At 43.8% G+C, this 26,898-nt stretch overlaps 1 protein-coding gene across 1 annotated transcript; it reads left to right on the top strand.

Moving 5' to 3' along the window:
• The first annotated feature begins 2,151 nt into the window (after positions 1-2,151).
• Positions 2,152-26,553, top strand: PM20D1 (peptidase M20 domain containing 1). Its single transcript, XM_063114886.1, has 13 exons — positions 2,152-2,320; positions 6,921-7,007; positions 9,049-9,281; positions 10,173-10,259; positions 10,861-10,994; positions 11,297-11,416; positions 12,270-12,345; positions 12,832-12,893; positions 13,133-13,211; positions 17,082-17,153; positions 22,669-22,837; positions 24,516-24,615; positions 25,817-26,553. Exons 1-13 carry the CDS (start codon positions 2,152-2,154, stop codon positions 25,938-25,940), a joined length of 1,512 nt encoding a protein of 503 aa, XP_062970956.1. The 3' UTR covers positions 25,941-26,553.
• The last annotated feature ends 345 nt before the right edge of the window (positions 26,554-26,898 follow it).

Below are 26,898 nucleotides of genomic sequence, written 5' to 3' on the forward strand. Positions count from 1 at the left end.
GTGTTGTCTTATAAAGTTGAACATATAGGACAACCCAGCATTTCTACTCCTAGATATATCTCAGAGAGTCTCTTTCACTTGTGGCCCAGGAAACACGTACAATAAATTTTTGTATATTCACAGAGTGCAATGTTATGCATAGTGAATGTGAATAGACTACAGTTAGATATAACAGTATGCATAAATCCCACAAACACAGTGTAGAGGGAAAAAAGACTACGTACAGCACCATATCATTTTTATAAAAGAAAGTAAAATCAAACTATATACATATCACACACACACACACACATACATACACATATATAAGGAATTATCCATATGTTATAGAACTATTTAAAACACACACCTAGACACACATGGTTTCAGGTAGTGATTACCTTGTGCAGGGAGTTGGGGGATAGAGGCAATAGGACACACACACCATCAATGTTATTAATAATTTGGGATGATTGGCTAGGTCATCCCAAATTGGATGGGATGAGGGTAAGGCAGATTGCAAGAACTGGAACAGTGACCTGGCAAGGAACACGGTCTGGGCATTTAGTTTCAAACTCCAAATCACAGGTGTTTGTGTTATTATTTGCTTTACGTATACATAGCTTATGTTCTTTAAATATTAAATACTACATGGTGAGACAATTTAAGGAATATTTAAGGACAGGGAAATGTTTATGATATAATGCTAAAGGAAAGAAGCAAAATATGGAATTTTGTATATAGTTTGCATCTGTCTCCTTTTTAAACAAACACACACTTTATATGAGTACTTGTGTGCATAAAAATAATTGGATAACATATCAAAATATTGTTAAGTGAATATCTGAATACTGGGATAGTACATGATTTTTTTCTTTATACTTTCCCATAGTTTTTAAAAATAATTCCACAAGGGCTTAAATGTATATTTAATGTACTTTATTCATTCACTTATTTTTTGGTGGCTGGCCAGTAAGGGGATCCGAACCCGTGACCTTGGAATTACCAGTACCATGGTCTCCCAAGTGTGCTAACCCGCCAGACCCTCAATTCTGTTTTTAGTGTTCAGATCTTAAGCTGGGTGGTGAATCTGGAAATGTTGACTATATTATTCTTTACATACTTCTGTGTGTGTAAAATATTTATTTCATAACACTCTTCTTAAATGGCCATTGAAAAGTAACTACATAATTGTTGTTGTTGTTGTTAAGTAGAATTAGTGAAAGGGACAGAGCAAAGCACTCAGAGGAGCTTTGGCAAACACCAGGAGTGTGAATTTCTAGCTTTGTCCACAAGTAGCTGTATGGCCCTACTGGCTGTAGCACTTACTGAGTTTTTCCTGGGAATTCTAAAATGTGAGAGTGGTGCTAGATGACCTCGCATCAAGGAATCTGGAAGGAACGGTTCTTCCGGCTTCAGTAAATCTGATTTTATATCTCTACGTCATAAGAGAGATCTTTTTCCAAAAATGATCCTCTACTCTGAATACCTATAAAGTTTTAGTTTGTTGGAATACATCAGAATGATTAATACATCAAAATTCTCTTACATTTTTTACAGTAATCTTTCTAAAAATCTTTCTTAGTGTAATCGCCTTGAGTTGCAAAAACGCATTGTTAACATTAATATCAACAACACTTTCAACGAAATTCCTCAACAAAAGCAAACGCTCTGAGCTGGTACTTCAAAGCAATATCTATAAACAGAGCAATACTGTTCCAGTTTGAGGTGACATCGAGCCAGGAGAGTTCCCCCACGGAATCTAACGAAGTGTAGTCACGTCCTAAGCTTCCGAAGAAGCGAGAAGCAGATTAAGGTCTGATGAGCTTCGTTCATTTTATTTTGCTTTCTCCCCCTTTAATTTGATCTGTTGTCATAGGGCAAGGGATTGCGAATGTCTCAAAGCGGAAGATCAAGCGCTGACAAAACCTGACAGTCTCCCTGAGCCCCATGTCACCTCTGCTCTACATCGGCTGCTACTCAGGGCCAGAAACCACAAGCCCCAAAAGGCCTTGCGGGACGGGGCGGGGCCGTCTCGTCGATTGGGTGTTTCAAAGCCCAGCCAAGCGATGATTGGCCAGACCTGGGGGTGGGGCTAAGGCCGATTGCGGGAACCGGAGGGCCAGGAAGGCGGTCTGGGCTGCGCCCTGGCAGCGGGGACTCGCGAAGGGCATGGCTCGGCGGTGCGTTCGTGTGCTGGCCCTGGCGGTTGTGCTGCTGCTAGTTTTTGCCACCATCTCCAGACCGATGGGCCTAAGGGGCAAGCAGCAACAGGGGACGTCGCGAATCCCTTCTCAGTTCCACAAAGAGGAGCGCGTCGCGATGAAAGAGGCGCTGAAAGGTGAACCTGAGTCCCCTTCACCCACCTATGCGCAGATGCTTGTCCCTCCCGCCTCAGGGCAGCCCATGACTCCTCTGTCCTTCCGCAGAGTGTCCCCTTCTCGGAGCTCCGCCACACACACCAGTCCTGCCCAATCCCCGTCCCGGCGCATCGTGCCCCGGGCTTGGGGACGCCACTGTTTGCCCAGACCCGGCTTCTGGGACTCCGGTGTCCCTGCCAAGCCTGGAAGCTCCAGCTCCGCCTTTTTTGGCTTGACTGCCGCCCACCCTACCCCCATTGCCTCGAGTATTTTCTAAATGATCTTAGTCTTATCTAAATGAGGAAGGAAATTGACTCTTGGATCAGTTAAGTAATCTTCCCCAGGGTCCCACAGCAAAGAGTGGGCACTGGGTGATATCTAGTGCCTGTGGGACTCGCTGGGCTCCAGATGGCTCTAAGGAGGGATGTGAAGGGTTCCTGGGATGTAGGATGTTCCTAATCCCTCTCCTAATTGAAGGACATCTCTATCCTAGATCTCTAACAAAAGCTGAAAAACTCATTCACCCTCTGAATCTGCATTTTCCAGGAGTAAAGAGGAAAATTTCTGTTGAGGGCTAGATCCTGCGGGATAATGAAATCCTTGCTCACCACTGGGCTTAGCTCCAGTCTTTTCTCTCTCATTAATTATTGGATTAAGAGAAACTGCCTAGGTAAACATGTTCAGGCAGATGTAGAGACCAAAAGCTAACCCCTGGGCTTGCATATAGGTTGTGCATGTGCTGGAGTGATAGGCCTGAGAGACAGAGCAGGGCTTTCCCAAAGCATAGAATAAATATTCCTCTGAAAGACATTGGTCAGCCGCTCAGAGTCTCTTTGAACAGAAGAAAGATAAAACCTACAATAGGGACCTTATAGCAACACAGCTTAGAATTCTGGGCAGTGGTTAAAACACCCAAGTTCAGATCTTGTGTCTGCCCTTCGGTAGACAGTTTAGTCTTTTTCAACTTCAGTTTCCCCATCTGTGTGGTGGGCTATGATGACGTAGGTTCATCCTTAGAAAAACTGAATACAGAAGTAAGATTGTGTTTCACAAGCCCTCCCTGGACATCAAGCTGCCCAGTGCATTTGTTCCCACTGAGTTGTTTTGTTTTCTAAGTAATAATACAGAAAATAGAAGTTCATTTTATTTATGTGAGCTTTTTTTTATTGAGACATAATTGACTGTACATATCTGTGGGATATGGTGTTGAATATCCATACCTGTGTGCAATATATGATGCTCAAATCAGGGTAATTAGTACATTCAACATTACTAGTTTTTGCTACCATCTCCAGTATAATCATATTTTGTGGCCCTTTACCAATTTCTCGCTAACCCCTCCTCCCCCTTTCCCACCTCTGGTGACCTCAGTTCCATTCCCTCCTTTTGAAAGTTCAACGAATTATTGTGATTGTTGTATCTTTCTTTCCTTTTCTGTTTATGTTTTAATTTTTTAGCTCCCTCTGTGAGTGAGGACATACAGTATTTCTCTTTCTATGCCTGGCTTATTTCACTCAACATTATTTTCTCTAAGGTCATCCATGTTGCTGCAAATGGCAGAATTTCATTCTTTTTTCAAGGAAGAGTAGTATTCCATTGTGTATATATACCACATTATCCTTCTCCAGTAGTACATGGATGGACATTTAGGTTGGTTCCAACTCTTGGCTGGCTATTATACACAGAGCTGCAATAAACATGAGAGTGCAGGTATCCTTTCAACATGGTGATTTCCATTCCTTTGGGTATATACCCAGCAGTGGGATTGCTGGATCATATGGCAGTTCTATCTGTAGTTGTTTGAGGAAACTCCATACTGTTTTCCATAATGGCTACACTAATTTACAGTCCCACCAACAGTGTAAGACGGTTCCCCTTTCTCCACATCCTTGCCAGCGTTGTTACTCTCTGTCTTTTTGATAATGGCCAATCTACCTGGCATGACATGATACCTCAGTGTGGTTTCGAAATCCTTTTCCCTGGTGCTTAGTGATGCTGAGCACATTTTTCATGTGTCTGTTGGCCATTTGTATGTCTTCCTTTGAAAAACACCTGTTTAGCTCTTTTGCCCCTTTTTTAATCAGGTTACTTGTTTTTCTACTGTGAAATTGTTTGAGTTCCTGGTATATTCTGGATATTAATCCTTGTTGGATGCATAGTTTGCAAATATTTTCTCTCCCATTCTGTAGGTTGTCGTTTCACTCGATTAATTGTTTCTTTTGCTATGCAGATGCTTTTTAGTTTGATATAATCCCATTTGTTTATTTTTTTTTTTTTATTTTCTTGCCTGTGCTTTTGGGGTCTTATTCATGAAGTCTTTTCCCAGTCCAACTTCCTGAAAAGTTTCCCCTATATTTAAGTCTTACATTTAAGTGTTTAATCCATATTGAGTTGATTTTGGTACGCGGTGAGAGGTATGAGTCTAGTTTCATTCTTCTACATATGGATGTCCAGTTTTCACAGCACCATTTATTGAAGAGGCAGTCTTTTCCCCAAAATACATTATTGTTGCCTTTGTCAAAGATTAATTGGCTGTAAGTATGTGGGTTGATTTCTGGGTTCTCTAGTCTGTTCTGTTGGTCTGAGTGTCTGTTTTTATGCCAGCACCATGCTACTTTGGTTACTATAGCTTTGTAATATAATTTGAGGTCAGGTAGTGTTATGCTGCCAGTTTTATTTTTTGCTCAGAATGTTAGGATTGTTTTTTCTATTTCTGTGAAGAATGTCATTGGTGTTTTGATGGGGACTGCATTGAATCTGTAGATCACTTTGGGTAGAATGGACATTTTCATAATGTTAGTTCTTCCAATCCAAGAGCATGGAATGTCTTTCCATCTTTTTGTGTCATCTTTAATTTCTTTCAGCAGTATTTATAGTTCTCATCATAGAAATCTTTCACCTCCTTGTTTAACGTGAATCCTAGGTATTTTATTTTTTTGGTGACTATTGTAAATGGGCTTGCTTTCTTGATTTATTTTTCTGCTAGTTCGTTACTGGAGTATAAAAACGCTACTAATTTTTGCATGTTGATTTTGGTGCTGGCCAGTGTTGTGATCTGAAACCTTTACCCTGGTGTTGTAACACCATGCTCTAACCAACTGAGCTATCCAGCCAGTCCATGAGTGTTGATTTTGTATGATGCAACTTTACTGAAATCGTTTATCAACTCTGAGAGTTTTTTGGTAGAGTCTTTAGGTTTTTCTATACATAGGATCGTGTTGTCTACAAACAGGAACTGTTTGACTTTGTCTTTTCCAATTTGGATGCCCTTTATTTCTTTCTCTTGCCTGCTTGCTCTGGCTATTACTTCCAATACTGTTAAATAGGAGTGTCCTGTACAGTTTCTGTTGAGAAGCCTGCTGTTAGTCTAATGGGTACTTCCTTATACGTGCCTTTATGCTTCTTCACTTGCTGTTTTTAGGATTCTCTCTGTCTTTGAGCTTTGCCAGTTTGACTATAATGTATCTTGGAGAGGATCTTTTTCGATTGAATCTGTTTGGGAATCTTTGAGCTTCCTGGATCTGAAGGTGTGTGTCTCTCCCTGGGAAATTTTCCATTATTATTTCATTGAATAAATAGGCTTTCAGTGCATTTTCCTTTCTCCTCCCCTTCTGAAATGCCCATGATTCAGGTATTTGTGTGCTTAAGGTTGTCTGCTAGCTCCCTTAGATATTTTTCATTTTTTTTGTTTTTGTTTTTGTTTTTTGTTTTTGTCCACCTGGGTTATTTCCAAAAGACTGTCTTCAAGATTAGAAATTCTTTCTTCTGCTTGCTCTAACCTGCTGCTTAAGCTCTAGGTTGTGTTTTTATCTTATTGAATGAATCCTTTGGTTCTAGGAGTTCTACTACATTCTTTTTTAAGGTATTAATCTCTTTATAAATTTCCTCCTTCTTATCCTGGATATTTTTTCTCATTTCTTTGTGCTGTCTGAGTCTTCTTGTATCTCATTGAGTTTCCTTAAGATTGCTGCTTGGACTTCCTTGTCAGTCATCAAGGGTTTCCTGCTCCATGGGGTCTGGTACTTGAGAATTACTGTATTCCTTTGTGGTGTCATATTTTCTTGTTTTTTCATATTTCTAGTAGCTCTACATTGATGTCTGGTCATCTGGAAGAGCAGTTGCTTCTATTTCTCATTGATGTGGGGACCCAGGACAGTGGGTCCTTGAGTCTGATGAAGCTTGGATTCATCAAAGGGAGTGGTGATTTCAGAGGCAGTGTGAGGCCTCAGGAAACAATTTATTGTAGCTTCCCACTCAGGACCAGGGTCTAAAACCTTCCTCCTAATCTTGGACCATTTTCCTCTAAGAACTGTATTAGTCTAGACAAACGCAGAAGACCTAGGTTTAAATCCTAGTTCTGCTGCTTGCTGCTAGGCAGTCTTGGGCAGCTCACATAACCTCTTTGAACTTGTTTCCCCATCTTTGAATTAGGGAAAACAACAGTATCTGCCTCACAGGATTGTTTCACTTTCTGTAATAAGATAATGACTGCAAAAGAACTTTATATGCCCAGAAGACTATGGAAAAACAATGATTGTTATCATCTTTAATTTTCCATCTCTGTTTGTTTGACTGTGACAGGTGCCATTCAGATTCCAACAGTGTCTTTCAGCCCCAAGGAGTCCAATACTACAGCCCTGGCAGAGTTTGGAAAATACATTCGTAAAGGTCAGCTGCAAACCATGGGCAAGGGGTAGCAGAAAAAGTACTAGAGACACAGTTCTTTTACAAGGTTTATTTTGTGGCTGATCAGAAAACAATCTAATTCCCATTGGACTCTTTTGAGTTTGTACATGTTGAGGAGGTATAAAAGGGAGAATCCAGGAGTTACAGCTGAGACAGAGTAGAGACTATAGATTTGCCTATTGAAGATCTAAGCCACATAGCCATTGAGTTGGAATTTGCATTCTCCCAATCTTTGCCTTAAATATGTCAGCCAATAAATATTACATAATCAGAATGACGAACTACAGAGGGCTTCTCCTTGTGCAAGTGTTTAGACGAATGCCCCATGCTCTTCCCATCCTACCTCCTTACACACACCTACACATCTATACACACACTCCACCTACTCAGGCCTACTCCAGATTCATTACTGACACATTTCCAGGCTTCTGGGCAGTCAACAACTTTGAGCTATCACGTCAGTCCTTTCTCCTTGTACCCACCACCCATGGAGTGCATAGCTGGGAAGGATGGGTCAGAGGATAAAAGGAGTCTTGGAATACCTTCTCCTCTTATGAGAAGCTCATGGACAGTAGTGAGGCTACCCTCCTAAACCAAGTAAAAACAGCCCCTCTGTATTAGTCTGTTTCTGTTGCTTATAACAGAATACCTGAAACTGGGTAGTTTATAAAGAAACAAAATTTATTTTTTACAGTTTTGGAGTCTGAGAAGTCCACAGGGGCACATCTGGTGAGGGCCTTTTTCTTAGTGGGAACTCTCTACAGCAATGCAAGGTATCACATGATGAGAATGGCCCAAGCAAGAGAATTAACCTCCCCACCCAGTCTCCTTATAAAACCATCAAAACCACACCCATGATAACTCATTACTTCAAGAATAGATTAATCCATTCACGAGGGCACAGTCCTCATGATCCAATTACCTCTCAAACACTCCACCTTTCAAATATCATAATTGGATTTCCCACCCTCTTAGCTCTGTTACAATGGAGATCAAATTTCTAACACATGAACTTTTGGGGAACACATTTGACCCATAGCACCCTCTAAAGTTATCTGAAATTGGCCTAGGAGCAGTAAGTAGCCCCCTCTCTAACACTCTGAGACAAATGGATCTGGGATTAATACCCAGGAGCCCAGATGAGGCCAGGCCAGAAGTCTTTATTAAATAGGAGCTAAAAATAGGGAAATAAATGTACAGTGACTGTAAGCTAGATAAACCAGACAAGATAAAACCATATTCTTCTTCAGTTTTTTGTTTTCAAGTGTCCACAGAGGTATATGGGGATTCTTCCAACAAAGCCCAGAAGGAGATGGAAGTTCTTTTTCCCATGTAGCTAAGGCTACCTGTATTAAGACCTACTGATAATTGACCCTGGGACATTCACATATGCACACAGAAGTGTGGCCTGTGGCAGACAGAGTAATTTTTATCTCTATATAACACAAACAATAGGAATATTGCCTTTTTAAAAGAAAAATATCTGTAGGGCTGGTCAGTTAGCTCAGTTGGTTAGAGCACAGCCTTGTAATACCAAGGTCATGGGTTCAGATTCCCATATCAGCCAACCACCCAAAAATAAATAACTAAATAGATGAAAGAGAAATATCTCTGAACTATTTTTATGTGAGGGGCAGGTTTGGCCTCAAACATTTGGATACTGGGGCATACTATACTCAAAATTTAAAACGCCCCTCATCTGCATAGCCATTTAACATGTATCTGTGATAGCATGTTATAGTTCAGACTAAGCCACATCTTGAGATATTGACTCTTTTAATGGTGGAGTCTTGATTCGCATGTTATTACACAGTAATAACACATTAGGATATGGGGAAGAGGAATTTCAGATATTGTCCAGGCAGATCAATAATCAGACTGGCTTTGTCTCAGAAGGCTTCCTTAAGGAGGATACATATTTAAAAAGGGGGCGAGGGGGCAGGGAGCACAAAGTGGTAGGAAAAGAAAAAGGAAATTGTGAAACCTGGCTTTGTCTTCCTGCTTTTTATCCCTTTGTCTCTAGTCTTTCCTACCGTGTTCAGCACTAGCTGCGTCCAGCATGAAGTGGTGGGAGAGTACAGCCACCTGTTCACTGTCCAAGGCTTGGACCCCAGCTTGCAGCCGTACATGCTGTTGGCTCACTTTGACGTGGTGCCTGCCTCTGAAGAAGACTGGGAGGTGCCCCCGTTCTCTGGGCTGGAGCGTGATGGCTTCATCTATGGTCGGGGCACACTGGATAACAAGAACTCTGTGATGGTAGGAAGTGCTATGTTCCCTCTGCGTGGGGCCCTGAAGATCAACCCAAGATAGGGATGCTTGGCTGACCCCTAGGAGGCAGGAGGTAAAGACAGAAAGAACCTTGGCTCCAGGACACCTCGATTCCAGCCATCAGTTTGTCATTTCCCTTTTTGGGGCCTTGATTTCTCAACTGTAAATAGGGATTGGAGTACATGACCCCCAGGGACCCTTTCAGCTCTGACATTGATAAGTTTATGCTTTTGTTCAGGTAGTAAAGGTTTTGTGCAGAGCTCTGCTTCCCCACATCTGGACCCCTGAGACTATTTGAATTTGTTCTCTTTAAAGGGAGTCTATCAGATCTTAGTCTTACCAGCCCTGATGTGGACAGCTGAATGTTTCTGTGTATTAGTCCGTTTCTGTTGCTTAAAACAATATACACAGAACTGGGTGGTTTATAAAGAAAATAAAATTTATTGCTTACAGTTTCTGAGGCTGGGTTGTCCAAAGTCCAGGGAACACATTTGGTGAAGACCTTGGTGGTGACAACAGTGACGGCAGGGTATTACATTGCGAGATGGCAGAGCAGAGAGAGCAGAGAGAGAGAAAGACAGACTTTCCTCTTTCTTTTAAAGTCTTCAGAACCATGTCCCTGACCATTTTTAATCCATTCACTACTGCAGGGTCCTATAATCTAATCACCTCTTCAAGGCTCCACCTTTCAATTACCATAATAGGATTTCCCACCCTCTTAACAGTCACAGTGGGGGCCAAGTTTCTAATACACAAAACTTGAGGGACACAATTCAAGCCTCAAGGAGTTTTGGGGGGACATAATTCAATCCAGTACATCCTGCTACTCCTATTGAGATTAAAACCCTTCTCCTTTTCTATTGTGCTTCTGAACCCCAGGCAATCCTGCAGGCTTTGGAGCTCCTGCTGATCAGGAACTACATCCCCCGAAGATCTTTCTTCATTGCTCTGGGCCATGATGAGGAGGTAGAGCCTCTTCACCCTATCAGACCCATCCCTGGGGCCCTGTTGCAGGGTGGGGAGGTAGTGAGTACTTCACCCTAGTCCAGTTTGCTCCCCAGCTGCAGGGTCTCCACGATATGGTGTAGTGGCTTGCCAACCTCTCTCTGTGTCTGTGTGCCAGGAATATCTAAGGACCTTGACCAAAATTCAGACTTCTGGGCTCTGTGCCATAGATCTGAATTTTTAACAAACTCCCTGTTAATATCTGGGGCAGGCAGGTGGTCCATCAACTACATCCTGAAAAATACTGGTATGATGGAAAGAGAACTAAATAGGGAGATTGATGGCTGTATTTTATTTCCAGTGATTACACTTACTTTGACCCTGGGCAAGTCACTTTATTCTCTGGGTCCCAGTTTCTTCATTTGTAAAATGATGGGGATTGTGTCCTTCCAGCACTGACATTCCAGGATTCTGTCACACAAGTCTAGGGCCTTGTCCTGCAGGAAGGAGACTATGTGGGAAGGTCCTGGAGCCCCTAGCTAAGCTGAATGGGCCTCCATTAGCTTCTCTGGAGGTTTGTCTCTGGTTGAGAAGGACTGTGGCTCTGGGTTAATGTTTGCAGGTGTCGGGAATGAATGGGGCTCAGAAGATCTCAGCCCTCCTACAGGCAAGGGGCGTCCAGTTAGCCTTCCTTGTGGACGAGGGTAGCTTTATTGTGGATGGTTTCATTCCCAGTCTCAAGAAGCCCTTTGCTATGTGAGTAAAGCACCCCAACCCTCACCTTGGAAGGGGTTCTCACCCCCTTTTAGCCTGATATCTGTAAGCCATGCTAAGGCAACTCATGGTTTTACACCCACTTGCCTTAATTGTCCTGATCTTCAACCTGTCCTAGTCTTCCCCTTCCCTTCCTCCTTTACAGTAGATTTTTTTAAAGCAGCATGAAGCTGACCTCCTAGCCCACCAGACCACTGCACAGATGGGCTTGTGGGCCTGTGGGCCTATGAGATAATTCAGCATGGCAGGAACTCAGGAGAGCCATCTCTGATCCTCTTCTACAGGATTTCAGTCTCAGAGAAAGGTGCAATTAACCTCATGCTGCAAGTAAACACGACTCCTGGCCACTCTTCAGCTCCTCCAAAGGAGACGAGCATTGGCATCCTTGCAGCCGCTGTCAGCCGGTAAGCAACTCCTGGCCTTGCTCCCATGCCAGACTCTGGATGGAAGACCTGGCACTTTCCCACTTTGAGTTTGAGGTGGCTAAACTTCTTGCCCTGAAGCTAGGTTGGAAAGCCACAATAGGAACAGAGCCACCAGTATCCAGGCAAGGGCTGGGGTCAGAAGAGGATGTATCAGTACATCCGCATGACAAGCAAGGGCCAGCAAACAAAAGCTAGATCAGGTAGCTGGAGTAGTCCAGAGTCCAGACAAGCAATTAGAAATCATAAGTTGGCAATGGCTGGAAGAACTATCTAAATTTTCCACCTTCGCTGGCAGGAGGACAAAGATAAATAAGGGCTGCTGGCTGTGGGCAAGGACAATGGGGTCTGTAACAGGAGAGCTCACCTCTGGCTGGGTTTTCTTAGCAGAGTGGGAAGGAGAGCTATATTCATTCAACAAATATTGAACTGAGTAGCTACCATGTTCAAGGCTTTGTGCCAGGTGATAGGCATACAGTAATGAATGGAACAGTCCCTGTCCTCAAGGAACTCGCAGTTAGTGGAGGAGACTGACAATTCTGCTGCACTGTGGCAGGTGCTATGAGAGTGGACACACAGGGTGCCAGAGAGGAGCAGGGGACAGGGAGGGAGAGAGACCCTAATTCAGACTTGGTAGACAGGAAAGCTCCTGCTGGTGGAGTGGAGGTGGTCCTGTTGGTGCTTTGAGATCTTTAGAATGTTGTGTTGGTAGAGGTGAATGGGAGAACTCCTGGTCCGGCTTATCCAAACTTCCTCCTATCTCCCTCCTTCTCCTCTTCAGGCCACTGATCTTTGACTGGGGTAGGCTGTCTTGAGAACTTTGTTTTTATTCCAGACTGGAGCAGGCACCAATGCCAAATATGTTTGGAAGTGGGTCATTGAAGACGACATTGCAGCATCTGGCAAATGAGGTGTGGAAAGGAATGTCATGTCCTCCTGGTCAGCCAGCTGTGAACAAGAACAAAAGCATGGCAGAGAAGTAGCCTTCAGAGTGATAAAAGGGTTCTGGTGCTGACCAGTGCTCTGCCCATTCTCCCTTATTCCCAGCCAGTGGCTGAGCCAAGACAGAGGGATCTCGTGTTCTCTGAGGCCAGTGGTACTTATCTGAGACTCTAAGATCTCACACGCCCAGGCACCCTGTGGGAGCTGGTCCCCACCCATCCTTGAGGCTGCTGAGCAATCATTCTAACCAAACATATAATAAGCCCAGCCAGGTAGTAATTGCCTCCCTGTCCCTTACCCTCCAGCAGAGACTGAGCTTACTGAACTCAGCTGCACTCCTGACCATTGAGGGCCCCTAAGGCAGGTCTAAAGTTGAGAGAGACCCAAGCCTCAGGAACATGACCCAGTTGTGCTGACCCCGCTGAGATCCTGCTGACTTGTTCTTTCCCTTTCAGTTTCCCTTCCCTACCAATCTAATCTTGAGCAACCTGTGGCTATTTCAACCCCTTGTAAGCAGGTAAAGTGTTCTCTCTCCTTCCTTCACATCCCCCACCCCAAACCTACCCATTCCCCCCTTCCCCTGTCTTTGGCTTAACTAATCATCCATCAACCACCAGACATACATCTAATTCATGTGTAGCATTTCTCTCAGTCTTGAAGATCTCCAAGGTGCAGGAAAGTGCGTAATCTTCCTACCCTTTCTTTCCCCCATTGGACATTTCTCCCTAATGTCTGACCTTAATCCTTTTGCTTTAGGATGATGGAGAGAAATTACGTGACCAATGCAATGGTCAGGACCACCATAGCACTCACCATGTTCAATGCAGGGGTCAAGGTAACATCACCTGGTTCTTCCACCTTTGCCTCACTGCCCACCCACCCCTCCCTTCCTCGGCTTTATCTCCTGGCTCCTCCTTCCTTCTCTGGTTACAATTTGAATAATAGGAAGGACCAATGCTGAACTGTTCTGTGTCATCTGTTGGGTAAGCCTCATAAGCAAAGGGTCTGGACAAGGTCTACAAACCCTCTGAAATTGCGGGTCAAATTTTATATACAAGAGGTCTTCAAAAAGTTCACGGAAGGGCTGGCCAGTTAGCTCACTTGGTAAGAGCACAGTGTTGATAACACCAAGGCCAAAAGTTTGGATCCCCGTGCCAGCCAGCCACCCAAAAAGAAGAAGTTCATGGAAAGATTCACATTATCTTTTAATTTCATTTTTCCATGAACTGTTTAATGTACCCTCATATGTGTATTTTAGTGGAGGTTCCATGACTCTCTCAGGTTCTTTGGGTCTATACTCCCCCCAAAAAACAACCATCATGCTAGTGAGAAGAGGGATTATTTGAGAATTAATTCTTTTTTTTTTCAAAGTCTTCCTTTCTCTTTTATGTTTTTTAGTTTTATTTTTTAAAAAGCTGAATAACATGAATAACAAAATACTTTGTAGAAAGTAGGGCTTCAAATTTGCACAAAAAAATGGAGATGTAGAACTTATTAAAATTTATACATTTCATTTTATGATCTCTACAATTATTTGAGATAGCTCTCTAAAGTCTTCCAAAGCCATGCAAATATAAAATTAACTTCAGCAGAGGAAGATGAATAAACTTTTCAAAGGCAAATCAATTTCTAAGCAAATCAGCAAGTCCACTTAAAAAGAAAACAAGAATAGAAATTAAATACCTAACTTTAGCATCAAAAATTGCATTAAAAAAATCAATAAAACAATATAAACACAAGGGCACTTCAGAAAGTTCATGGAAAAATAGAATTGAAAGATAATGGAAATCGTTCCATGAACTTTATTTTTGTTTAAATTTTTTCTTCTTTTTTTTTTAAAAAAAGACTAAGATCATAAAAAATATGTTCTGACCACAATAACAGAAGGAAATTTAGAAAACTCACAAATGTGTGGCAGTTAAACAACACTCTTCTAAATAATGGGTGAAAAGAAAAGTCACAGGGAAATTAGTACTTTGAGATAAAGATCAAAGCACAACATATGGAAATTTATAGGATGCAGGGCTCATGCAGTGCTTAGAGGAAAATTCATACTTGTAAACACCCATATTAAAAATAAGAAAAATCTCAAATCAGTAACCTTCTACCTTAATAAAATAAAAAAGTAGAGCAAACTAAACCAAAAGCAAATATAAGTAGGAAATAACAAAAATTACAAAAGAAATATATGAAATAGCAAATTAAAAACTAGACAAAATCAACAAAACTGCAAGTTGATTTTTTAAAAAGATCAACAAAATTTACAAACCTTTACCTAGACTGACCAAGGGAAAAGAGAAGACTGAAATTACTAAAATCAGAAATAAATCAGGGACATTATTACTTTGTCACTATGGCTTTTTGTGGTGGTAAGATTTAGTTTCTTTCTCATTTGCAAATTTGTTCTACCAGTGGGTTTTGTTCTTTCTTGTGTATTTGTGGTAGTGATTATCATTTTTCAGATTCCAGATGCAGGACTTCCTGGAGGATTTCTTGTAGGGCTGGTCATGCGGTGGTGAACTCCCACAGCTTTTGTCTGGAAAATACACTATTTTCCCCTCATTTCTGAAGGATAGCCTTGCTGGGTACAGTATTCTTGGCTGGCAGTTTTTTTCTTTTAGTGTTTTGAATATGTCATCCCACTTTCTTCTGGCCTGTAGAGTTTCTGTTGAGAAGTCTGCTGTTAGTCTGGTAGTGGCTGGAGTTAATTCTGGTGACCTATGCTCACCCTATAATTCAACTTGTTTTATATTTACCTAACCCTTTGAACACATAAAGGTTTCTAACCTTTAACACCAAAGATTTTTTTTTTTTTTTTTTTGGCAGTGGGCCAGTACTTGGATCCTAACCCTTGACCTTGGTTTTCTCAGCACCATGTTCTAACTAACTGAGCTAACTGGCCAGCCCTGCTCTTTTTTAATTTTAATTTTATGTTTTTGTCTTCCCCATGTTTTGAAAGATTTATCCACCTAACAAATTTAGTTAGTGATTAATGTATTTTCTCCTAGTGTTACACTAAACTGAAAGAGAAACTCGCCTGCCATTTATGAAATCTATAACATGTATGATATATACTACTTAAAACATACACATTGTCATTTCCTAGAATCTACTAAATAGTGGGTGGCCTTAGCAAACATAAGTTTAGCACACAAGAATTCTATATGAGATTTATGCTGGCCAGTTAGCACACTTGGGAGAGTGTAATGCTGGTAAACCAAGGTTACAGATTCAGATCCCTGTACTGGCCAGCCACCAAAAAAAAGCAAAAAATAACAAAAAAAAGTGTGTATAGCTGGCCCGTTAGCTCAGTTGGTTAGAGCATGGTGTTGATAACACCAAGGTCAAAGGTTCAGATCTCGTACTGGCCAGCCAAAAAAAAGAAAATTATATGAGGTTTACTTTTACAGAAAAGTTCCATATGAATCAATACTTTGGTAAACATTTTTTTCCAGGAATTACTTTTCAGCAAATTGATCCACTTCCAGTTGGATTTGGCCTCTAAGGGTCATCTCTATTTAAAGAACCAAGCCTAGCCACACAAAGGCACAGGCCTTTCTGAAATCTTGACGGGAGTTGGACCATTCCTATAACTACCAGTTCCACCAGCACAACTTCAGGGGGCACTATTCACTTAGAGTACAGTGTGACCTTGAGGAGCTCTGGTTTCTGGAGCCCAGGCTGGGTATATATGAATGGTGCCTCAGAATTAATTCCTGGTGTAATGACTGGAGTATTCAGGGTGTCAGCTGGACCCAAGCTATCTTTACCAACTGCCTTTAGCGTTCACCAAAATAGTAGTGTGTCCTTACATTTGAATTGTTTTTATCTCCCCAGAATACCATCACATTTGTTATTCCATCTGATCCTTCTAAGAGTCCTATGAGTATTATTGCCCCCATTGCCCTTTGAGAAAACAGAGTCACAAAGAGGTTATAATTCAGAAATCACACTGCTACACCAAGGTCACGGGTTCAGATAGATCCCTGTACTGTCCAGGCTCCAAAAAAAAAAAAAAAAATCACACCACTATTTGCAACAGCCCAGTTCTCCTGTCCCTAGTCTACTGGTTTTTTGCACCATACAATTCAAAGACACACAGTTGGGGAGTCTGTTCTCTCCCAGACTCTCAGGAAAAATTCCTCCATGGCTTAACTCTCTTCTCCAATTAGTCTTGGGTTCTTCCTGGTCAGGCAAAGAACAGTCAGATTTGGCAACTAGATGTGGGAAATCACCACCACCATTGTCATCACCTTCAGGGATCAAACCTGCCATGATGGGACCTTCAGAGGCTCTGGGTGCCCTGTCCTGACTAAGCACTAATGTTAACAGCTGCAGAAATGTCCTGGGTGCGCTGGGAAAGAAAGTACACACAGAAGGCACCTAATGGTACAGCACAGGGTCAAAACAGAGATGTCTGGGTGGTCACAGAGAAAGCAGTCTTGCTCTGAGCAGCTCCATGACCCCCTCCAGGACCAAGAATCAGAAAAGTCTGGCCTAAAGCAGAGACACCCCTCTGGCTCAGAATGTAAACACATGGCAAGGGCCCAGAGAAGACAAGGGGCAGACTAAAAACATTAAGTCCTTGGTCCTTAAATCAGATCAGCTTCTGCCCCTACTGGTGGTAATTGGCATTTCCTGGGCAGGGATCAAGTGTGGAAGACTTGAGATTGATTCAGGCCAGGGTTTGTGGTTCTCTTTCTAGGTGAATGTCATCCCCTCAACTGCCCAGGCCACAATGAACATTCGAATTCACCCTGCACAGACAGTCCAAGAGGTACGTATTATATGTTCCAGACAACTGGTTCAGCCTGAGGGAGGTATGGCCCTCAGGACCTGGGTTTAGCTGCAATTCTAGGGCTGGCCCAGTCTCTCATTTGTTCAACCAACATTTTTCAAAGGCATCCTATGCACTTAGGTACTTGGCTAGGATAGGAGATATCTGTGATTTGGGTGAACTTGGAGCCTGGGGGTGGGAGACAATATGAATAAATGATAGCAATAGTAGCAAACATGTATGTAGGAAGCTTGCTATGTGTTTGGCACCATTCTAAGGTGCGCACACACATACGCATATACTCAGTCCTCGCAACCACCCTTTGAAGTAGGGACTTATCCTTATTTAACTGGTGAAACCTTAGGCACAGTACAACAGAGCAGTTAAGCAGTACACCCAAGACTACACATCTAGCAGTCTAGTTCTAGAGTCTGTGCTTTCAGCCACAACCTAGACAATGATTATAACAATTAGAGATGAATAAATTACCATATGACTATTGCAAAGATCGGTGCTGATAATACTGCTGACAGTGAATGAAGTGTTTTCTGACCTCTAGAAATGTGAGCTAGACTTTAAAGGACAAAAAGGACTTTGCTAGAAGACATGCATTGTGAAAATTGATGGGAGATGGAGTTGTAGTTTGGGGACCAAGGCATTGAATGTCATGCCAAGGAGTTTGGGCTATAACTTGTGGACAGGAGAGAACTTTCAGAGGTCTTCAAACAGGGGCTGTGATATGCTCAGATTTACTTTTAGGGAGATAATGCTGGTGGCAATGTGCAGGAAGTGCTGAAATAGAGAAAGACAGGAAGCTATTGCAATATCACGGGCAGTGCGTATGAAGGTCTGAACTGAGGAGGCCATGGTCATGGGGTGGAGAAGAGGTATGAGAGATGGGTTCAACAGGATGTCGTGTGCATGTGGGGTCAGAAGGGCAGGATGGCTGCAAGGTTTTTAAGCTGGATAGTTGGCCAGGTGCTAATGCCTTTGACCAAGATTGGGAATTCAGGAAGAAGATCAAGTTCAAGGAGAAATATAATGGTTTAGAAGTTTGAGAAGCTTATATTAATAGATAGTTATGAATACCTCAGGTCTGGAGAGAGACATGAACTAGAAATACAGGTTGGAGTATTATTAATGTAATTGGAACCTCTAGAGTCAATAAAATCCCATGGGAAGGATGTATAAAATTAGGACAGAAAAGAGTTGAGGCCAGAGCCTTGGAATGGTCTGCTACAAACATCAGTTAAAAAGTTATAAAGGACCAGCCCGTGGCTCACTTGGGAGAGTGTGGTGCTGATAACACCAAGGCCACAGGTTCAGATCCCCTTACTGGTCATCTTTTAAAAAAAAAAAAGTTATAAAAATGAATGTATAATCAAAAACCACAATAAGTGCTATGATGAAAAGGAGTCTGGTGTTATTAGAGAATATAATAAGGAACCAGACCTCACCTAGGGTCAGGCAAGGCTCCCTGAGGCAATGACATCTGAGCTGAAAGCTGAAGGGTGAGTAGAAGGTACACAGAACACTGGACATCTATAGGAAAGGCCAATTTTTTTAAACATCAGGTTGAGCTAAAAAGAATTCAAAAGGTAAACCCAGTCCTTCAAAATATGATCCAAAAAGGCAACCCAACAACTATCAGATAAATAACGCATTGCAGAATATAACAGGGTGAGAGGCAGTTCTCTGGCACAGGTCACACTTAGACATCTGTGGTCCCATCTAAGTTCTTCCCCACAGAGGATTTCATTTGTCCTCACAGGGAGGGAGGGAGGTCCTTAGCACAGAGTGGGGAGCAGGTGGATGGCCTGCCCAGAGTCACCCAGCATTCAGGGGTGGGGGGAGCAGGGACCAGTGTGAGCCCTGGGCTGTGCTGCTTTTCATCAGGTGCCAACCTTTGTCCTCTCCTTGGGGGCTCATGGGCCAGGAAATCACTGAATTCCCCTCATTGAGCTTCTTTCCACCAGTTTTTTTCCAGCTTAATTCCAACTGTTTGCCCTTTCCAAGGGCTGCTTTCCACTCAACTAGAGCTTTCATCTCCCCAGGTCCTGGCAGTCTTCCCTGCTCTCTATTCCCCCACAACAGGGGCCTTCCTTCCTGGTCTATCTGATGAAACCCCTGGAATCCCTCACCCCATCCTGCCCACCTGCCCCAGGGAGGAATGGAAAGCCTCCATTGTTCAGAAAGCTCACAGGGCCCATTTGTCCTGATCACTCCTCTCCCTTGGGCTCCAGTTCCATGCATCGGGGACACTCCCTATGAGACCCGAGGGCCACATGCACAGAGCCTCAGGATGGATCTGGTGGCCACCAGAGTCCTCTTCCTCCCTCTTCAACTGTTGCCTCCCATGTTCCGGATGTAGGTAGATCTCCAGCACCTATCTGTGAGGAAAAAGAATCTTTAAAAGTTAATAGGGCACCAGGCAGAAAGGAAGGTTTGTTCTAAATGGGCCTCAAGGAGTAGAAATGAGGCCAATGGGAGATGTTCGAGGGAGTCTTCACTTAAGGGAAAGTTTTAGAATATGCCATCTTGGGTGGCGATGAGCTCCTCATCACTAAAAGGGATCGATCAAAGTGAAGGAGAGAAGATTCTTTTCTTCATTTATTTCTTCACTGAGTGTCTATGGGGTGGCTACTGTGGACTAGACATTCTTCTAACCACTTGGGATAGCGGTGAACAAGACAGACAGACGAGATTCCCATTCCAATGGTGCTTACCTTCTAGTGGGAAGAGATGGTGGTAAGCAAGTAATCAAATAAATGAGCAAGGTGATTTTTTAGGTGGTAAGTACCACAATGAAAATAACAGGATGCTGTGTCAGAGTGATCGTGGGGTGGGGGTGGAGCAGAGAGCATCTTTAAATACAGTGGTCAGTGAAGCATTTCCATGGTCAGAGAAGGCATTTCCATTGAGACCAGAGAAGGAAAGACCTAGAAACAGCATCCAGGCAGCAAGAGCAAAATGTGGGGAGCAGTGCAGATGCCCTCTGATTTTGACAGGTGAGATTCTGCTGAGTATTTACTATGTGTCCAGTACTATATTATGTCCTGTGGAGTATATACAATATCAAAAAAAAGGAGAGATTAGATGCTAAAGGGAGCCATGATAAGGAAGACATCCATAACTGAGTTGCTCAAGAATAGGATGGTAGATAGCATGTGGTGGTGAGCTTTTTGTTTTGTTTTGGTGGCTGGCAGGTATGGGGATCTGAACCCATGACCTTGGTGTTATAAGGCTGCACTTTAACCAATTGAGCTAACTGGCCAGCCCCATGATGATGTGCTTTCTGCCACTAGAAGTATTCAAGCATGTTGGACAAAAACCTGTCATGGGTTTTCTCTTGAGCAGCCTTACAGCAGGCGGAAGCTGGACCTGCTAACTCTAAAGACCTTATCAATTTTTAAGTATCCATTGTCTTTACCTTCAACAAATGTACCATTCACTTGAGAGGAAAATGTCTCCACACATAAAACAGTTAAAAAACAACATAATGTTGTGGGAATGTGCTTTAAAGACCGTAGGGGATCAGAGAGATGAGAGGTCAGTGTGCCCTAAAGTAACCTCTGGGGTCTTTCTCACCATTGACAAGTCCCTCCTCCTAGTCCCATCCTTGTACCTCGGATTACTGCCCAGAATGGTCCCTCTATTCTAAACAAGCAAGTAATAGCTAAATAGCAGCTTGCGGTGTGCCAGCGACTGGCCTGAGCACGTTACTCTAGTGACGGTCCCAACCATCTTATGAAGTAGGTGCTACCATTATCCACATGTTAACAGATGAGCAACCTGAGGCACAGAGAGGTTAAGGAATTTGGCAACGGTCACACAACCAGAGTGACTGTCCAAGGCATAAAGTTCATCGTCACTCCTCAATTGTGCATGCTCAGAGTATCTCTTGACTCTTCTCCATCAGCTTCCTTCAAACTTGGGCTCAAAATTCATACCACTAAGGAATGCATCTCAGATGAACACCTTCCTTCTGGTTCTACCGCACACCACCTCAACCTGTATGTACTCAGGAAGCAGTAAAGCATCATCCTCGTGACGCCAGACACCCAGCCCAACACTATTGACTGTACAACCCTGGACGAGTTACTTAATGAGACAACTCCTGTTATTATTTTTTATCAGTTCATATCTTTAAATCCTGTGTATCCACCATATATTGCAAGCCTTTCATGTGCTTGGTACTGGAAATATAGAAATGAGGTAGACACAGTCCCTGCCCTTGAGTCCAGGACCTGGCCTAGCAGCTAGTGGGAAACCTGGACCATGTGGCCTCTTACTGAAGGAGGACATTCTGTATGCCTTCTTTGGATTCTGGGACAGAAGCCTCTGAGTAATTTGGAGCAGGGGGCAGCAGGCACAGTCCCAAGCCACTCATAGGGGATGATTTGGGGAGCTCCTACTGGGTTGAGAATATATCAAAACTGTACATTAATTCTTGTATTAGAATATTTGGGTCATAAGTGCTAAAGTAAAAACAAGCTCTGATTACCCCCCCCCCCCATCATCCCACAGCAGGGAATTTGGTTCGACCCAACAGTGTTTTCTAAGCCAGAATCAGGCATCCTCACTTCCTCTCCAGACTCAGCTCTAAGCATGCTTCTAGGGGACACTGGCCTAAAAGGGGTACTCTTAAGATAATACCTTCACTCAGGTGATCTCCAGCTATGGGACACCCATCTTTTTAGGGCAGAGGCTGTTTTAAAGCAACTATTGGTCAAATGGGTTGAGACTAGTGCTGGGCCTTTCCTTGGGTGGCTGGGTGGGTTTGGGGAGCCAGCCTCCTGGCCCATTCCCACACGACTCTATGTGACCTAATCCTCAGGGTCTGGTCTACATCCTGCCTGGGACCTGGAATTTTGCTAGATTCACTCTAGTCACTTCAGAATGAATTTTCTAGGAGTTTCCTCAGGTTCCTTCCTGAGGAAAGGAGGCAGAGAGACAAAACTTGAATACTAGCACCCCAGCTCCTGGCTTTTTGTCTGTGGTGAGCTCATCTTCCTGGCTCCAGTGCAGATGGTTACAAACAGGAAACAGGGATGCTCAGAGGCAGAAGGGAAAAGTGTGTGACTTTTTCATCACCTGTCTGAGACTCTCCCAGGTTGAAGCAGGGTCATCACATCTGTCCGCCTACCTGGAAATAGTTGAGATTGCCATTCTGCTGTCTCCTCTACACTTTCACCAAGCCCATAGCTCATAACTGAAGGGGAAGACACAGTTTCTGATTTTCCAATTCCCTACCTGACTCATGGCTGCATGACAAGCCTCTCAAACATTTAACCTAAATCTACCATGCTGCAGATTGCTTTCTGGAAGACCCAACTCTTACATCACTTATAGCTAGTCAGCTGAAATTGAAGTCCCAGCACCAAGAATAATGAGCCCTCTCTGTAAACCCCAGGGCTCTTGCCTTGCTGGAGAGAAATCAGGACTATTTAAATTAATACAGTACTCAGATAGCAGATCAGTAAGAAATATAACCCCCTTTGTTTCCACCCTGGAGGTCCTAGAGCTTGTCAAGAACATTGTGGCTGATGACCGAGTCCAGTTCCATGTACTGAGTGCCTTTGACTCCCTGCCTGTCAGCCCCTCTGATGACCAGGCCTTGGGCTACCAGCTGCTCCACCAGACCATACGTTCTGTCTTCCCGGAAGTCAGTGTTGTCACCCCAGGTAATGACTTCATCAGCTGTGGCTGGAGAGAGGTGGGGGCTGGGACTCTTTCCTATCCAGTGTCCACTGTCCCACCCCCACTGCAGCTGTTCAGCCTGGAAACAGCTGTCTGCTTCCCCTCCTGATGGAACTGGAACTGTATTTTTCCCTCAGGTGGAAGTGAGAAAGCAAACAGGAAAGGAGCAGAAACAATAAATTATGTCAGTCAAGCCCGAGTCCTTGCTTAACCTGGGCCAGCCACTTTGTCATAGAAGAAAGGATTGATTTAGACTCCCTGCTCCTCTAGAGGAGCCACAGAGGGGTCCAAGATCCCCCCAGACTCTGGGTCTTATCCATTTGTGGATAACAACCCAGCAGCAAGGCTCAGAATCCTCAGCCCAGAAAAGCTTCCCAGCCCATACCATGTGTGTTAACACCATTCACCTCTCCCAGTCCAGGCCAATCCCAGCAGTACCCCTTTGCACCCCTTCCCCAGTCTTGAGCACACCATCCAACTCTATGCTGTGTAGACAGTGTTTCTTCAATTTAAGAGTGGAAGATCATCTAGGGAACTTATTAAAATGTAGATTACCTGGACCCAATCCCAAAGATTCATGTTAACCAAATCTGGATGGGACCCTAAAATTTGCCTTTTTAACAAATACCCCCAGGGGATTCAGACACAAAATAATGGCTGACCACAGTTTGAGAATCTCTAGTGCATGATGTGAGGAGGAAATGCTCTAATGTTAAGGCCTGTGTCCAGTTTTCTTTTATCTAGATATAATAATCATGGATTCCTCCAGACATCCAGGAGCCCTGGCCCTCACAGTCCCAGATTCTCCTCTTTTTGCACTCAAAGGCTCCCTATGCTGCTACCTCCCTTCTGAGGCACTTGCCATAATCTCAACTGGTGTTAGGCTTTTACAAAAAAAAAAAAAAAAAAAAAAAGATAGGCAGAAATCAATGGGCAGAAATCCAAGGAATTGTGACGGGCCTGGCTGCCCATTTGGAACCAGAGGAAAATAGAACAAAACACAAATTACTGTCTCAAAACATCCCGCTGCACTTGAATTGATGCTCCAGGAAGTCTTTTCCCGAAGAACATTCCTGTGTGGACAAGCTGGGTGACCTGCTGCCACCTTCAGGAGAGTAGGAGACTGGAAAAAACAGTATCCTGGGACTTTCTAAACCTGAGATTTGACTCTAGGAAGACAGAGTCATCCTTTGGAGATTGAGAATAATAGGAAATTATGTTCCACTTCAAGAGGATTGCATTTTATAGCAGTAAAGTTCTCCAGAAGGTGTTGGTTTCTGATCTAGGGTGATACATAATAATGGTCAGCTGAGAAAAAAGTGATATCTAGACTCCTGGTTTCTAAAATAGCAAATGGCCATGGCTATAAGTATGAAATTAAGACACTGGTCACTTAGCTTTAGTCCATTCAAGGGATAGTTCACCAGTGCTCTTGGGAGGACATTCCATGTTCCTGGCTGAAATGGTGATTTTTTTTTATAAGGTTTTGAAAAACTGTACTCTGGACGACAAAAAAAATCATAGGCACAGGCTCCCAAGAAGGCCCAAACATTGCTCTCTTATGACCCAGTGGTCCTAATTTTCCAGCCAGCCCACCTCCTGCTACTTCCTTGGTTTGTTTGCTCACATAAAGCCCTGTTCCTCTTGATCTTCCCTTTGTAGGTATTTGCATTGCCAACACAGACAGCCGACACTACGCGAACCTCACCACCGGCATCTACAGGTTCAACCCCCTCTACCTGCAGCCTCAGGACTTCAGCAGGTAAGCTGAACAGATTTCAGCAGCAGCGGGAAGAGGGGAGATACATGTGACCTGTCCCTCTCCCACACTGTGCTCCTGACAGTCCACAGAATGGGGGGAAAGCTGCGGTTTGATTAACCAACATGGAGACATTGTCGAACCTAACTGGCCAACTGTCATTGCCAGAGTCTTACCATTTTCCCAGATTTGTGGGGGTCAGCCCCCTTTTTATAAGGATGGAGATAATCAGGTGATTGGTGAGAGGATGGGTGCTAATCCCAGCTCTTCCTCCCTTCGGGAGAGTGCTTACCCTCTGGACTTCATTTTCTCCACCTACAAAATTGGGAGACTCCTCAGCGTTCTCTGAAATGCAAACACACCTGAGGTCAAAGGTGGGCATGTGCTTTGACTTCTCAGAAGAAAACACTATGGAAATCTAAGACATGACCACCAATTTTAACTGCTGTGTGTGAATTACTATTTTGTGGGTTCTTCAGCAAATTTTTAATCCCAGAGTGTGAGAGGATAGTTTCCACTTACCTCTCTGCCGCTTATCACATCCAGACCTGGTTCCCCCACCACAAGTTAGCTGTAAACAGAATGAAAATATTTGAATACAAGCTCGAGAACAGCTTCATGTTTTGGTTTTGGTTTTGTTTTTTTAAAAAGACGGGTGGGTAGCTACCTGAGGTTGCATGTGTAACTGGGTTGCTGTTTGGTTCGTTTTGTTTTGTTGTGGGGAGGCAGATGGGTGGGGATGAGGTCTGATAGGCAAGTTTCTAGGTGAAGCAGAGAACAGGATAGGTACCTTGGACAGATGCCACCCCCCCCCCCTTAAGTTGAGGGGTAGGGAACTGGCTTAGAGATAAGTCTAGCTAGGGGCTGTGTCCTAAGAGAAAGAGAATTAGAAACATAGTTCTCCCAGAGGAGAAATGATTGAAAGGACTTTAGAGCAGGAGACGATTTTGAATTCCCCAGGAGTTTATTCATTATTTACCCCACTGTTCCTTGCCACGAGTGTAGATCCCTGAGAGATGAGCGACACGGCCTGTGAAACCTCACAAATGGCCTCTCCCCGCTTGTCCACTTCCTACCCCTGATGGGCTCAAGGCCAGCGGTTTCAGGGGATGGGGCGTGGGATAGGGGGAGGGCTCCATAATAAAACTTGTGCTATAGCACTAGGCCTTCCCCTCCTCCCCGACACGCATCTCTCTTTCCTCAGCATACACGGAATCAATGAGAAGATCTCAGTCCAAGCCTATGAGACCCAGGTGAAATTCATCTTTGAGTTGATCCAGAATGCTGACACACACAAGAGGCCAGTTTCTGACCTGCATGAACTGTGAGGTCGAGGAGCCATCTGGGTTAGGGGTGCCCAGCCCTGGGCCAGGACTAACCCAAGGGGGAAAGCCAATGCTGGTGAAACTTGACCAAGATCACATTGTAATACATTGCCCGCCTGCCTCGCTCACTCCTAAACTCACTCAATCACAAGGCCAAGGGGTAAGAGAGGTCAGCAGAAATCTGGCTTCTCCCTTCCTCCCGACATCTCTTCTCCCTCAACTGACCTATTTACTATCTTCTTGTCCCTTGTCTGTCTTATGCTGGATATTTAACTGTTCCAACTTTCCAGGTCTGACTCAACAAATGCAGGTTTGAAATATATCAATCGGGCTGGCTGGTTGCTCACTCGGTTAGAGCACAGTGCTGATAACACCAAGGTCAAGGGTTCAGATTCCCATAACAGCCAGCTGCAAAAAAAAAAAAAAAAAAATCTCAACCAGGTTTTACCTGATCAAAGTGTTTAATTTAGGGCACTCTTGCGAGGATGCCTTCTCTGGTGCTTATATATTTCTTCTTGCTAGAATTTTTTCCCCCTCTTCTTGAACTCATCTCTCCTCTCCTGCCTCTGCATCCCTCCCCTACTCTCCAGTTTATTCTACATCTAGAGAAGGTCAAACTGATACTACCATAATTGCCACCATAATTGGTCTAATAAAGTTATCTATGCAGTACCAGCTGGTCCCTGAGGGGTGAAACTGAGGCAGGGACTTTGGAGGAACCCCAGACTCCTGGTTCTGGAGGCTGGAGACTTGGAGAAGAAAGCCTCTGTCCTTGGGCTCCTCTCAAGGACTTCCTGGGCTTTGCTCCCTCCCCTGCCCTGTTCCTGCCACCTGCTGCTGCTGTCCCACCCCAGGAGGCACTAATCTGTGGAAACATTTCCCTGGCAGATCCTGTGGGCTGAGCTCCCGAGGAAAGGGCATTCATGACCCAGCATCTCATTGCAGCCCAGGACCAGCAGGG

The sequence above is a fragment of the Cynocephalus volans genome, chromosome 11, assembly GCF_027409185.1.
Source record: "Cynocephalus volans isolate mCynVol1 chromosome 11, mCynVol1.pri, whole genome shotgun sequence".
Taxonomy (NCBI): Eukaryota; Metazoa; Chordata; class Mammalia; order Dermoptera; family Cynocephalidae; genus Cynocephalus; species Cynocephalus volans.

Coding starts and splice junctions, on each gene's coding strand:
- PM20D1 (XM_063114886.1), top strand. CDS start 2,152: ATGGCTCGGCGGTGCGTTCGTGTGCTGGCCCTGGCGGTTGTGCTGCTG. Junction 12,346..12,831: donor TGCAGCATCTGGCAAATGAG/GTGTGGAAAGGA, acceptor TTTCCCTTTCAG/TTTCCCTTCCCTACCAATCT. Junction 24,616..25,816: donor CAGCCTCAGGACTTCAGCAG/GTAAGCTGAACA, acceptor CTCTTTCCTCAG/CATACACGGAATCAATGAGA.